The sequence below is a fragment of the Neofelis nebulosa genome, chromosome 9 (genome assembly GCF_028018385.1).
Source record: "Neofelis nebulosa isolate mNeoNeb1 chromosome 9, mNeoNeb1.pri, whole genome shotgun sequence".
In the NCBI taxonomy this organism is placed as follows: domain Eukaryota; kingdom Metazoa; phylum Chordata; class Mammalia; order Carnivora; family Felidae; genus Neofelis; species Neofelis nebulosa.
This window is the reverse complement of record NC_080790.1, coordinates 40466403-40479520: the sequence shown is the minus strand read 5'-3', so window position 1 is coordinate 40479520 and position 13118 is coordinate 40466403. Positions and strand designations below refer to the sequence as shown.

Below are 13118 nucleotides of genomic sequence, written 5' to 3'. Positions count from 1 at the left end.
ATCCTTTTCTTAACTTTTTATTTTTTTGCATTAGGGTAGTGTCTGTGTATACATGGACTAAATTTTATTCCTGAATAGGTTCCTCTCCATTTTTAAAAATTAGGATATGGTTATATCCAATAGCATGTTTAATACATGGAAATAGATATAATAATGCTCTAAAATCCTGATCTAGTTCCAAACTGAGGGGCTGGGCAGCATGTTGTCGACTGCTAGTCTCCTGGCAGTGCAAGAGTTAATGTGAAGAGGACTCACTGCATGGTTTGCCTGGCTTCTAAGTTGACTGGTAAAGCAGAGTAAAAGCTAGTTCCTTCCCCTGGGCCTATGCTTGGAGAAATGAGGCTTGCCTCCATATTGATTCTCAGACTTTAAGTCCGATGGTCTCTTAACATCCATGTTGGCATAGCAGTAGTTAGACAGTTTTCATGAATGCCAGAAATAGTTGTTAGCTTAGAGAGTGCTGAGCTAGATAAATAATTTTGGAGACCTAATGCAGCTTTTTCCTTGTTCTTTTTCTCTGTTCTGCTGGTGTTAATGTTTATTGATGTGGAATTGTGGGCTGATGCTCTACCAGATGGCCCTACCACCTCTACCAGGTGTCTTCAACCTGTGTACATCCTCTGAGTTCTGTAACTTGTGTCCTATTAGGATTCTAGAACCCTGTTGTACTTTCTGTCTCAGTGCTTTGGTTCTGTTCTGCTCTGTCCCTCAGTCTGCATTTTTGTTTTATGTCCAGTGCAGGGTGGACTTTATCTTCCTTTGCACACAGCATAAGGTTATGGGAAAGTCTTTGGATCTATCTTGTTTTGCTTGTGATTTTTTTGTGATTTATAAGTCTCTAGGGTTTATAAATCATTCATTTCATTCATTCATTAAGATGCACTTAATTTTTCTCCTATGGGACAGGCCCTGTGCTAGAGGGTATCTTATGGAGAAGGCAGACACAAAGTAATTATTTACACAAATAATGATGAAGGTACCATGGTGGTATATGTTGCAAAGGTACTTCTGTGTTTACTGAGAGCTTTGAGTCTTAGCTGGACAATGCTGGTTTATTTCAGAAATTTAGAAGTTAGGACTATATTCTGGAAATGCTTTCCAACCTGACAGAATTTGCATTTTGATTTCTGTTTGTACAGCCATTGTGACTGATGTTTTCCAGGGTTCCATGAGGATCTTCACTAAAAAGCTGCCTCATCCTGATCTGGTGAGTGGGGGTTGAAACTGACTCTTGGCCTGATTTATCTTACCTGAGGGGATTCAGGGTTGACAGAGAGAGGCTTAGAGGTCTATCAAGGCCTCTTGCCTCAAGATGAGGTTCTACAAAAACACTTGTCAAGTGACAGCTCCTCGGGCTTTTGTTGTACCAGTGTGCTTAAGTTGGGCAGTTACGGTAGGGTAAAAGTCTTGCTGGTTTAAGTGGTCTGGCCATTGGGTGGTGCTGGTGTGATTTTTCAGAAAGCTCAGATAAGCTTTCTAGATCATCTAAAAGGGTTTTAAATAGTCTGGTATTTAAATACAATCTCTCTAGGGTCTTCTGGGTGGCTTAGTCAGTTGAACATCTGACTCTTCATTTTGGCTCAGGTCATGGTCTCAGGGTCATGGGATTGAGCCCTGTGTCAGGCTCTGCGCTGAGCATGGAGCCTGCTTAAGATTCTTTCTCTCTCCGTCTCCCATGCTTTCTCTCTCTCTCTCTCTCTCTCAAAAAATTTAAAAAGCCATCTCTCTGAGGATGGAAGTCCCTCAGTGTTTGCTTACTCTACCCAGGCAGCGATGCTGTCCATGAAATGCCCAGTCTCTTGGGCGCTGTCTTCACTCCGATACAAAATGAACAAAAACATTGTTTCTTTCTGTGTGTGGTGATATGCATACTGCTTGCATTCCTTCCCTCCTTTTTCTTCTTCCTCATTTCTAGCCAGCAGAAGAAAAAGAGCAGCTGCTGCATAATGATGAGTACCAGGAGACAATGGTGGAGTCCACCTTCATGTACCTGACACTGGATCTCCCTACCGCTCCCCTCTACAAGGACGAGAAGGAGCAGCTCATTATCCCTCAGGTGCCGCTCTTCAACATCCTGGCCAAATTCAACGGCATCACCGAGAAGGTAGTCCATTTGCACAGCTGCGCTGCTGATGCTCCTTTCTCTCTCTGGACTTTTTTCAGTTTCTTTTTATACTTGGAAGTCGCCACGTTTGTGGAATGCATTTATTATAAAGCGTATTGTGTGTATTGAGCCTCCCAGACTCCACGCTGTTTCTAGCTGGTCACCCCAACTCTTCGCTTGATTGGCAGTGCCCTCTCTTACACTTCTCATATGTTCCTTTCAGCCATCTGCCTCTGGGTAGGATGGAGAAAAGAGCGGGTATTTATGATAGTAGAAATTTTAAAATCTTTTAAAAAATGTAGTGTTAGTATTCAAGTGGAAAAAAATAGAGCTAAAATATAGATGAAATAATTTGTTCTTACTATCATATTACTTTTTAAGTTAAAAGTGTCTTCTTATCTACTGAGTTAACTGTTTCTCGGTTTAATTCCCTTCTTTATCCTAGACAAATTTAATCCTTTCTGTTCTTTACTGGGAGAATTTTATTCACCTGATGTCTCATTCCAAACCCTTTCTGTTCTTTCTCTTCATTAGCCAAGTTTCTTTTGTTTTCAGATATTAAATAGCAACAGAAAACTCACTAGACTAAAAGAGGAACTTTATCGGAAGGCATCTCTTGAAGGTCTTAGGGAGACTTCAACAGAGCAGGATTTGGGAAGGACAGAACTAGGGTGACAGGGTTCTCAGAAGTGGCGGTCTGTTGATTGTCCCTTGCACAGGCTGCCATTACCTTACTTCAGTTGCTCCAAGGCCCAGCCTTCTGCTACTCTGCTTCAGGATTCCTAGTGGGTTGAAAGGCCCACTTGAATCAGGTGTCCTTTCTGTTCAGGGATCCTGTGAATCAGGGCCTTTCCTTGAAAAGGCGGAATTGGGAGCTAGGCAGCTCACGCCTAAAACATGCCTTTACTAATCTCCATCTCTGTTTCCGTTCAGTATCCAAGTCCATTGTCAGGTACTGTTAGCAAGTTTAATAAGCAAAACAAGCCCTGGATATCCTTGTACAGTGGCACCTGCCCGTGTCACACCCACACACGTGTGTGCACACACACGCTCAGAGATTGGTAAGATGTCGAACACTGTCTTTTAAAGACTCATTTTGGGATGGTGAAAGAGAGACCTTAGGGTTTGTAGTAGCTCAGTTTGTTTATTTTATGGTTTTAAGTGTCAGAACCAGGAATCTAGACTCAGATTTTTCATCTGACTTTTTCAGCCATGCTACTTGGTCCCTCTTATCACTGTTTGTTCAAATTTAAGTAATATTAAGATTCCCATGAACCCTCAGTATTGATTTAAATTTATTCTTTTTTGTTTTTTGCAATGTCCTTATCATTTATATCTTTATATTTTAAGGTGATACCGTATTTAATGCATATGTACAAATTTTATTTTTTTTCTGCTTATTTTTTTACATCCAAGTTAGTTAATATATGGTGTGATTAAATTTATTCTTCTATGTTAACCACCTTAGTATGCATGTAAATGTTGGTATAAGCTCCTTACACCTACAGCTTGTAAGCAAGTATGAAATTATGACAAATTTACAATGTAGACAAACAAAACTTTGAGACCAATAAAATTAACAGTTCTATTACAATGTAATATGTAGTTAAAGCCAAATCGTTCCTTGCTATTTGAATGTGGTACTGATGTCCATGGTGAAATTCTTTCCTCAGGCTTTCTCAGGAACTCCTGAGAAACGTTTGTTAAGTTAGGCCGTGACATCACTTAGGTATTAAATCCTTCGCTAGTCTGAGAGATGATTAAAAAGAATGCTTATTTATTTATTTAATTTAAATTTTAGTTAATATACAGTGCTGTATTGGTGTCAGTGATTCATCACTTACATGCAGTACGCAGTGTTCATTATGAGTGCCCTCCTTAATACCTGTCACCCATCTAGCCCATCCTCTACCCATATCCCCCTGTCACCCCTCAGTTGTTCTCTATCATGAAGAGTCTCTTGTGGTTTGTTTCCTTCCCTCTTGAAAAGAGTGGTTTTGATGTCAACTTGATCATAGATTCAGATGTGGGCAGTGAAATCTCTTAGCATTTACCTGATTAAAAAAAATGTTTTGCTTTTAATACAGTATTTTATTTCAACCACACAGAGGTTACTTGATACCAACAAAAAAGACATTTTTTCCAGTAGTGCTTATACCCTTAGATGATCAAAGATTTACCTGAAAGGTATAGCTATGATGTGTGTACTAGAGACAGAAAGCTTATTTCTCCAGTGCTCTCAGGTTATGTATCATGTGACAAGGGAACTTGATTTTTAAAAAAGTAATGGCTTTATTGAGATATAATTCATACCCTATACATTTAACCCACTTAAAGTTATATAATTCAGTGGGTTTTACTGTATCCACAGGCATGTGCTACCACCACCACAATTAGTTGCAGAACATTTTCCTCATTAGTGTTTTCATTACCCTTTGGTTACCAACCTCCTCGTCTCCCCCAACCATAGGCAACTACTCATCTACTTTCTGTCTCTGGATTTGCCCATTCTGGACATGTCCTGTAATGGAATCCTTGTAATGTGCTCTTCTGGGATTTGCTTCTTTCACTTAGCATAATGCTTTCAAGGTTCATCCATGGTGTAGCGTGTATCACTACTTCATTCCTTTTTGTGGCCAAATTAGATCCCATTGTATGAATAGACCATATTTTGTTCATCCATTCATCAGTTGCTGGACATTCGGGATCGTTTCTACCTTTTGGCTACTGTGAATAATGCTGCCATAAATATTAGTCTACAGGTTGTTCTGTGAACGTGTTTTCATTTCTCTTGAGTGATGATTAAGAAGTGGAATTGCTGGGCTATATGGTAACTCTTATGTTTAGCCATTTGAGGAACTGCCAGACTGTTTTTCCAAAGTGGCTACACCATGTTGTATTCCCATCAGCAGTGTATGAGTGCTCCAGTTTGTCTACATCTTCACCAACACTTGTGAATTTACAACACTTGTGAATATATCTCACACTTGTGAAATACAACACTTTGTATTTCCCTGATGACTAATGCTGTTAAGCATCTTTTCACGTGCTCGTTGGACATTTGTATATCATCTTTGGAGAAATGTCTATTCAGGTCCTTTGTGCATTTTTAAATTGGGTTATCTTTGTATTATTGAGTTGTAAGAATGCTTTATATAATCTAGATACTGTTCCTTATCAGATGTCTGATTTTACAAGCATTTTCTCCTCTTATATAGATTGCGTTTTCACCATCTTGATAGTATCATTTGAAGCACAGAAGTTTCAAGTTTTGACGAAATACCGTCTAGGTGTTCTTTTGAAGCGTGTGATTTTGTTTTCATATGTAAGAATAGATTGTCAAATCCTAGGTCATGAAAATTTACCCTTATGTTTTCTTCTAAGAGTTTTGTAGTTTCAGTTCTTCCATTTTCTGGAATATCCTCATTGATGAAGGGGCCTTCACTGCTTCAGAAGTACTTATTCCATGGCAGTACGCTTCTACTGAATAGTCGGCAACTTCTTCCTTATTTTGAATTAAGTGATGCTCTCATGGTTTTGTTTTATTTCTGCAGCTTTTAACAACTCCTCTTTTTCATTTGACATTTTTGTTTTCCTTGTAGAAATGGATACCCACATTGCTATGGGTAGAATTCAGCAGTATGTTCATGTACTGGCTTAAACATGTTCCCCACTTGTATTTTAGGTAGTCTTAGTCGTGTTACTGTTCCTAAGACCTTAACATGGCTTCTGCAATCAGGTGTCTTCTGAATTCTTAAGTGTAAGGCAGAATTATATTTAAAAATCCAAACCAAAACAGAACTCCTGCCCCTGTCCTGATACTCCTCCTGCCCCTGTTCTGATACTCCAACACTAATTTGATAATTTTCTTCTCCCCCGTCTCTCTCTCTCTAGGAATATAAGACCTACAAGGAAAACTTTCTAAAGCGCTTCCAGCTCACCAAGCTGCCTCCGTATCTAATCTTTTGTATTAAGAGATTCACTAAGAACAATTTCTTTGTGGAGAAGAATCCAACTATTGTCAACTTCCCTATTACGTGAGTATTACCCTGCTTCTCTTACTCTCAGGGAGAGTGAGCCTAAATTTTTTATATTTTTATACTATTATTAATTTTGGACTGTCTTATTTAGAGATTGCTGGGAATAGAGCCTACATACACTATGTAAGTTAAGAGTTCTTGGAAGGATACAAATATTTCAGGGACCTCAGGGATGGATGTGTCCCTAGAGGCAGTCCTTTCTCCTCCTCGCCTGTTGCTTGCTGGAAAATGTAGTCTTTCCATATAGGGAAAACTGGATGAAAGCAGGGCAGGACAGGTAGGATTCTGCCTGGATTCGAAGATGACCCCGAGTCTGTCCATCTGTTTGCTGGTCATTGCATCTTCTTGCATACTGTGGTTAGGCATGGACAGTGGGGATGGTTCCAGATTTGTCTTGCCATCTTGGGGTCCTTCTGTCTTATTTTTTGCCAGGTAAAATCTGGAATGTGTTTAATTTCTATTGGTGAGAAACATAAATTTTGATGTATAGTCTTATTTTTAGTTTATCATGCAGTTGTCTCTTTATGAACATTTATGAGTATTTTAATGCAAACTGGGAGAAGTTGTACCAGATGCTTTTAATTTGCTACTTTCTAACTCAGAAATCTGCAAGATCCTTTTGGAGATAGACAGTTGGTTTTCAGTTCTCAAGAGACATGGTTTTCATACTCTGAAGAAGAGCTCTCTGAGAACCCGGAGAGACCTGGTGGGAGGGCTAGCAGGAGGAAGTGTGGGTCTCTGTGTGCTGGCATTTAGGTAAGGAAGAGTGGAGCCCTAAGGCACTTTCTTATTGAGAAGGATTTGGGTGGATATATGATAGGATTAACTTGTTGTTTAGCTCATTAGGGTTGTTGTTTTTAAACCTTCACAGAGTAGTTTGGGAGCTCTAACGTATCCATGCTCGTCCCTTCTTTTCTTTCTCTCTCCATCCCTCTCCGTCCCTTCTTTTCTTTCTCTCTCCATCCCTCTCCGTTTCTCAGTTCCCCAAACCATATCAAGACTGCCAGTTTTCTCTTTTGAAAATGGTTCCATGGGGTGCCTGGCTGGCTCAGTAGGTGGAGCATGCGACTCTTGATCTTGGCATTGTGAGTTCAAGTCTCATGTTGGGTATAGAGATTACTTTAAAAAGTAAAATCTTTAGGGGCGCCTGGGTGGCTCAGTCAGTTAAGCAACTGACTTCGGCTCAGGTCATGATCTCACGGTTCGTGGGTTCGAGCCCCACATTGGGCTCTGTGCTGACAGCTCAGAGCCTGGAGCCTGCTTCAGATTCTGTCTCCCTCTCTCTCTCTGCCCCTCCCCCACTTGTGCTCTGTCTCTCTCTCTCTCTCTCTCTCAAAAATAAATAAAATGTAAAAAAAAAATTAAAAAAAAAAAAAAAGTAAAATCTTTAAAAAGAAAGAAAGAAAGAAAGAAAGAAAATCGTTCTAATTCTTAATTCTTTGTAGTGTTTAAGAGGGTAGTCTCTGAAATTAAAGAGGCCTGAGTTCTGTACCATCCAAGCTTTGTGACTTTGGACAGGTCATTTGCATATTTTCTGGATTTATTCTCACATGGGTAAAATGAGAGGCTTGGTCTAGATGAATCCTATTGGTCCTTCCAGGTATAGCATTTTATTTTTCCTGGTTCAGAGATCACCAAAAATCTGCGTTGAAGAGAGGTAACCTTTGTAGTTAGCATTACAGGGGAATCTCTTACTTGCTTTTCCCACACTCTTCTTCACTAGCATCTTGTCTATGTGATAAGTAGAGTGAAATTGGGGCCCGTGAAAGCCAGCTCTCTGCCACCTTGAGTGGACCACAGACAACCTTCCTTTGAAGGCCCATGTATTGGGGATTTCTTTCAGAACTGGACTCTTATGAATTGCCACAGTCACCAGTGTGTTCCTGGTAGGAGGGAGTGCTCTTGACTCCAGGGCAGTTCCCGGGGAGGGAGGCTAGGGACCAGGCGTCCCCAAACATTGTGGCTGCGGGATTCCTGGACGGGGCAGAGGGTAAGGTGTTAGACTTGGCCTCTCCTTTCATCTCACTGTCCCAGAGGAGATGGTGACGCTCATTCTCATATCACACAAGAGCCTTAGGTTGTGTAACCTGCTTAAACTCACACATGGCTCTGAAGGGGCAGAGCCCTCATTCCATTTCTAATCTGAAGGACTCTAGGCTGTGCCTTTTTAGTGGTTAGACGTGCTTCTAAAGTGTACTTTTCCTGTAGAGCCAGTCTTTCTAGTTTAACTCATTTTTGTGGCAAAGTATGTGAATTTCCCCCAACCTGGGCTTCCATGGCTCTGCCAGCCTGCCTTGTTTCAGGTCCTAAACTAGGGTCCAATAACTCTGTGGTCCTCTGGTGTAGGACAGCTAACCTCTGTATCCTTTGATCTCTTGGCTTTCTTTTCTTCATCACCAGAAATGTGGATCTGAGAGAATACTTGTCTGAAGAAGTACAAGCAGTACACAAAAATACCACGTATGACCTCATCGCCAACATCGTCCATGATGGCAAGCCCTCTGAGGGCTCCTACCGGATCCATGTGCTTCATCATGTGAGTGGTAAAAATGGCAGTTGTTCCTTTGGCATTTTAATGGGCAGCTCTCTTCAGTCTGTCCTCTCTTGACCTTGACTTTGGAGCTCTGCAAGTAATAGAGCTGTCAGTGGTGAGTTTCAGGCAGTGGTTCTCAATTTTGGCTGCACATTGGACTCACCTAGGGAGATTTTAAAATCCTGATGCCTAGGCCACTCCAGGCCAAGTACATTAGAACAATGGAATTTATGTCTGTTGGTTTTCACCTGGAATAGAGGTCAGGGATGCTGCTAAATATCCTACAGTGCATAGGTAGCCCCCGTAACAATTAATTTATCTGGCTCAAAATGTCAGTCAGAGTTAAGAGACTGCATTAGATTATCGGGAGGTGGGAGCCAGGCATCATGATGTTTAAAGTTATCTAGGAGATTCCATTGTGAAGCCAAGGTTGAACACCACTGTCCTAGACTAGAGCCTTACCACCTGAAGTGGAGTGAATCCTCTTTCTAGCAGCATTGACATCATATGAGAACTCACTAGAAATGTGGAATCTTAGGCTCCACCCAAACCAACTGAATCAGAATTCGCATTTTAACAAGACCCTCTGGTATATAATTAAAGTTTATGAAGCACTGGTCTAAAGGCTTCCTTTCAGCTAAAAACTTTTTTGAATTTGTCTCAAACTGAAAACGATGAAACATGTACTTAAGATATATTTGGTATCACCCAGGTTATTAGCACAGATTGTTTTAATTTGATTAGTCGTCTGGGACTATGAGTTTAATAATAACTAGCTCTGTTTGTCAAGCATTTTACTGTGCACTAGAAAGTATGCCAAGCGCTCAGTGTATGTTCATCTTATTTGTACTTTTAAAATACACCTATAAGATAGGTGTTAATGGTACCATTCTTTTCTATTTTAGCATTTATTAAAAAAGAAATTTTTTAATGTTTATTCATTTTTTTGAGAGAGAGCATGAGTGGGGTAGGGGCAGAGAGAGAAAGAGACACAGAATCCAAAGCAGGCTCCAAGGCTCTGAGCTGTCAGCACAGAGCCCGGCATGGGGCTCAAACCCACGAACTGTGAGATCATGACCTGAGCTGAAGTCAGATGCTTAACTGACCGAGCCACCCAGGCACCCCATGTTTGTTTATTTATTTTGAGAAAGAGAGAGCCTGTGCATGTGCTAGAGGGGGAGGGGCAGTGACAGGGAGAGAGAGAATCCCAATCAGGCTCTGCATTACCAGCATGGATCCTGACCCGGGGCTAGAACCCACGAACTGTGAGATCATGACCTGAGCTGAAACCAAGAGTTAGATGTCCTACCAACTGAGCCACCCAGGCACCCTACCTACCTTTTTTTTTTTTTTTTTTTTTTTTTTTTAATTACAAACAAGGAAACCTAGGCTCAGAGTTTGAGTAATTTATCTGAAGTTGATAGATTTGGGCTTTGAACCCAGATAATTAGTTCCACCATGTTCTTAACCACTACTTGAAACAGGAATGGGGACTTGATTACATGATCTTGAGCTTTAACAAAAGCTCAAGGTTTTGTATATTCTGAACTATTGACTATCTGGAATATCTATAGTCTGTAGTATCTATCTTTGGCATTTCTTTGAAGTTTGGATGGATGAGGCAGGTGAGCTTCCAGAAGTGCCTCTGCCATAATCCAGAAACTTCTTTTCCCCCTTGTTTATGGCAGCATGAAGTAAGGTAGATTTTGCTGAATTTGCCGCACAGGTTTTATAGTCCAAAGGAAATGGGTTAGTATTGTGAACAGTGTCCATAAAGGGCGCTTTTCTTGGCTGTTGCTGTGTTCTCTGTCATTGGGGGTGGGGATGTCTACTTTTAAGTTTCCCAGTAGTTAACATTGCACCTGCTAACTGTGTCTAATCTAACATTTATGGGCAACAAGGAGTCATCTTAGGTGAGGAGTAGAGGGCTTCCTCTTTTTTCTCTTTATTGCCCATCTAAATTCTATTTATTTATTTATTTATTTATTTATTTATTTATTTATTTATTTACATTTATTTTTGAGAGACAGAGAGAGACAGAGGACAAGTGGGGGAGGGGCAGAGAGAGAGGAAGACACAGAATCCGAAGCAGGCTCCAGTCTCCGAGCTATCAGCACAGAGCCCAACGCCGGGCTCGAACTCACAGACCGTGAGATCATGACCTGAGCCGAAGTCAGAAGCTTAACTGAGTGAGCCATCCAGGCAACCCTCCCCATCTAAATTCTTAAAAGTGTTGGGAGACTCCACTGTACTTCGAGGAATCCGAGGCAGGGATTGAGTTTGCCAAAATCAGCACCCCAAGAACTCTTTAAATTGAATGATGGCAGCAGAAGTCATGCACCCTCTTAATATGACTCTTGCTGAGTGATAGTCTAGTGGCTGTTCTTCTGATTTTTCTCGCTTTTTGCTTCAGTCTTTTCTTTCTACACCTTTTGGTTTTAGGGAGCAGACTAACCCATTTCTTCATACTTTTTTGCAGGGGACAGGCAAATGGTATGAATTACAAGACCTCCAGGTGACTGACATCCTTCCCCAGATGATCACGCTGTCGGAGGCTTACATTCAGGTGGGTTGGGCACAAACTTGGTGAGTGTTGAACAGACGGGGTGTGAGGCCGGTGAGAGGAATGATGTGAGTCAAGGCAGGAAGTGGGATTGAGTTAAAGCCTTGGTTAGACTGGGTACCTGTTGGGATGCACTGAGGAGTGAGGTGGGGCCAAGATCAGATTGCCCTGAGAGCCCAGGAGTGATTGTCAGAAAAGAGAAGGGCAGGGAATCTTAGAAGATTTATGGATGAGCAAGGAGGTTATATGTGTGGCTAGGTTAGTTTTACAGAGGTATGTGGTTTGGTTTCAAGGAGGAAGAGCTTAGAATCATCAGGACACCCAACTAGGAGTCGGCTCTCAAGCTTTCCCCAGCATCCTAAGTCAAGTTAGCACTCTTCGTGACCCCATGCGCTTTCTGCATGTCTTTGCTAGAACACCAACCTTATTTTAACTGTCTTCTCTATTGGATTGAGAACTCGTGGAGCAGAGTATCTCTACTTCTTATAACTGACCTGGTACCTAACAAAGAAGGAAGACTGAGACTAAGAGAAAGCAATAGCCTTATAAAAAGGAAGGGAGATGCTTTTCATTCTAGAAATAAGTCTTTTTTTTTTTTTTTTAAGTTTTTAATGTTTTTATTTATTTTTGAGACAGAGAGAGCATGAGCAGGGGAGGGGCAGAGAGAGAGAGGGAGACACAGAATCTGAAGCAGGCTCCAGGCTCTGAGCTGTCAGCACAGAGCCTGACGCGGGGCTTGAACTTATGGACTGTGAGATCGTGACCTGAGCTGAAGTGAGACGCTTAACCGACTGAGCCACCCAGGCGCCCCTAGAGATAACTCTTTCTTTAATGACTTTGTCTATGGTTATAGGCTTAATTATGAGTTCATTTTTAGAAAGTGAGTTTGGGATGGAAAGTGAGGAGAGAAGCAAAAGGGAATTTTCTGAAAGATTATTACGAGTTAGTTTCAGGGGGCATACAAATATGGAAGTGGAGGGACAGGTTGTCCATTGCTTAGGGTAGGAGAGGCACTTGATAGATATGTGTGGATGAATGCCAGCTGCTACATGTCTGTTGTATTAATTTCTTACAGATTTGGAAGAGGCGAGATAATGATGAGACCAACCAGCAGGGGGCTTGAAGGAGGAGTTTAGGGCTTTGCTCCCTGGGGCTTTGGCTGAAGATGTAGTAGTATCAAAGTTATTGCTGAACGTAGGCTGACTGGCACATTCCCTGGGCCATCCCGTTTTGTGGGTTCTGGTTCACATCAGAGCGTCAGAGGGGCCCACCCACCTGGGATGGCTCTGGGCTGCCACCCCGCTGCTCTTTCATCAGGTGATTATAGATCGATGCTCCTTGCTCCTTTCTCCTTTCTGTCTGGCTCCCCCTAGCTTCAGCAGGCCAGAACTCTTTTTACAGATGTGTGTAATTTATTTCTGGGTATCTGGGAGTAGCTGAAGGACCAGATAATATCTTCTAAGCATCAGAGCCTCAGGATTCTAGGAATAAGAGCATGAAGCCAGCAACATCCTTCTTCCATCAGAGGTATTTTTCCCGTGGTTCCTGATGTGTTTTTTGGAGTGGATTAAATGTTTTCCTGTTTTTAAACCAGACTCTTGTTTTATATCCTTCCCTTAGGCTATTTATCTGCTTGTGGGTGCTTTGTCATTTGGGATGCAGTTTGTCTCTAGGTGACTAAAATAGCTGACTAAAAGCAGTGAGTTATTTTGCCTAGCTAGATGTCTGGAGGTGGGTGGTTTCAGCCTACAGTGCAGGGGTGTGTGAGGGAGGAGGGAAGGAAGGAAGGTAGGAAGAGCATCTGACTGCAGTACAATTCTGAGAAAGCCTCAGCCAGGCCAATGGGGAGCCCAGAGCACAGAGTGCTGGTCAGAAGAA

The 13118-nt window shown here is 41.6% G+C and overlaps 1 protein-coding gene across 1 annotated transcript in view; it reads left to right on the top strand.

The window, feature by feature from the left end:
• Positions 1 to 12830, top strand: part of USP39 (ubiquitin specific peptidase 39) — a 30362-nt gene extending 17532 nt beyond the window's left edge. The window contains exons 8-13 of the mRNA XM_058683475.1: positions 1140 to 1207; positions 1916 to 2104; positions 5999 to 6141; positions 8545 to 8680; positions 11157 to 11243; positions 12316 to 12830. Coding sequence (XP_058539458.1) covers positions 1140 to 1207; positions 1916 to 2104; positions 5999 to 6141; positions 8545 to 8680; positions 11157 to 11243; positions 12316 to 12363 — 671 coding nt within the window. The 3' untranslated portion in view covers positions 12364 to 12830. The remainder of the gene's footprint in view (positions 1 to 1139; positions 1208 to 1915; positions 2105 to 5998; positions 6142 to 8544; positions 8681 to 11156; positions 11244 to 12315) is intronic.
• The last annotated feature ends 288 nt before the right edge of the window (positions 12831 to 13118 follow it).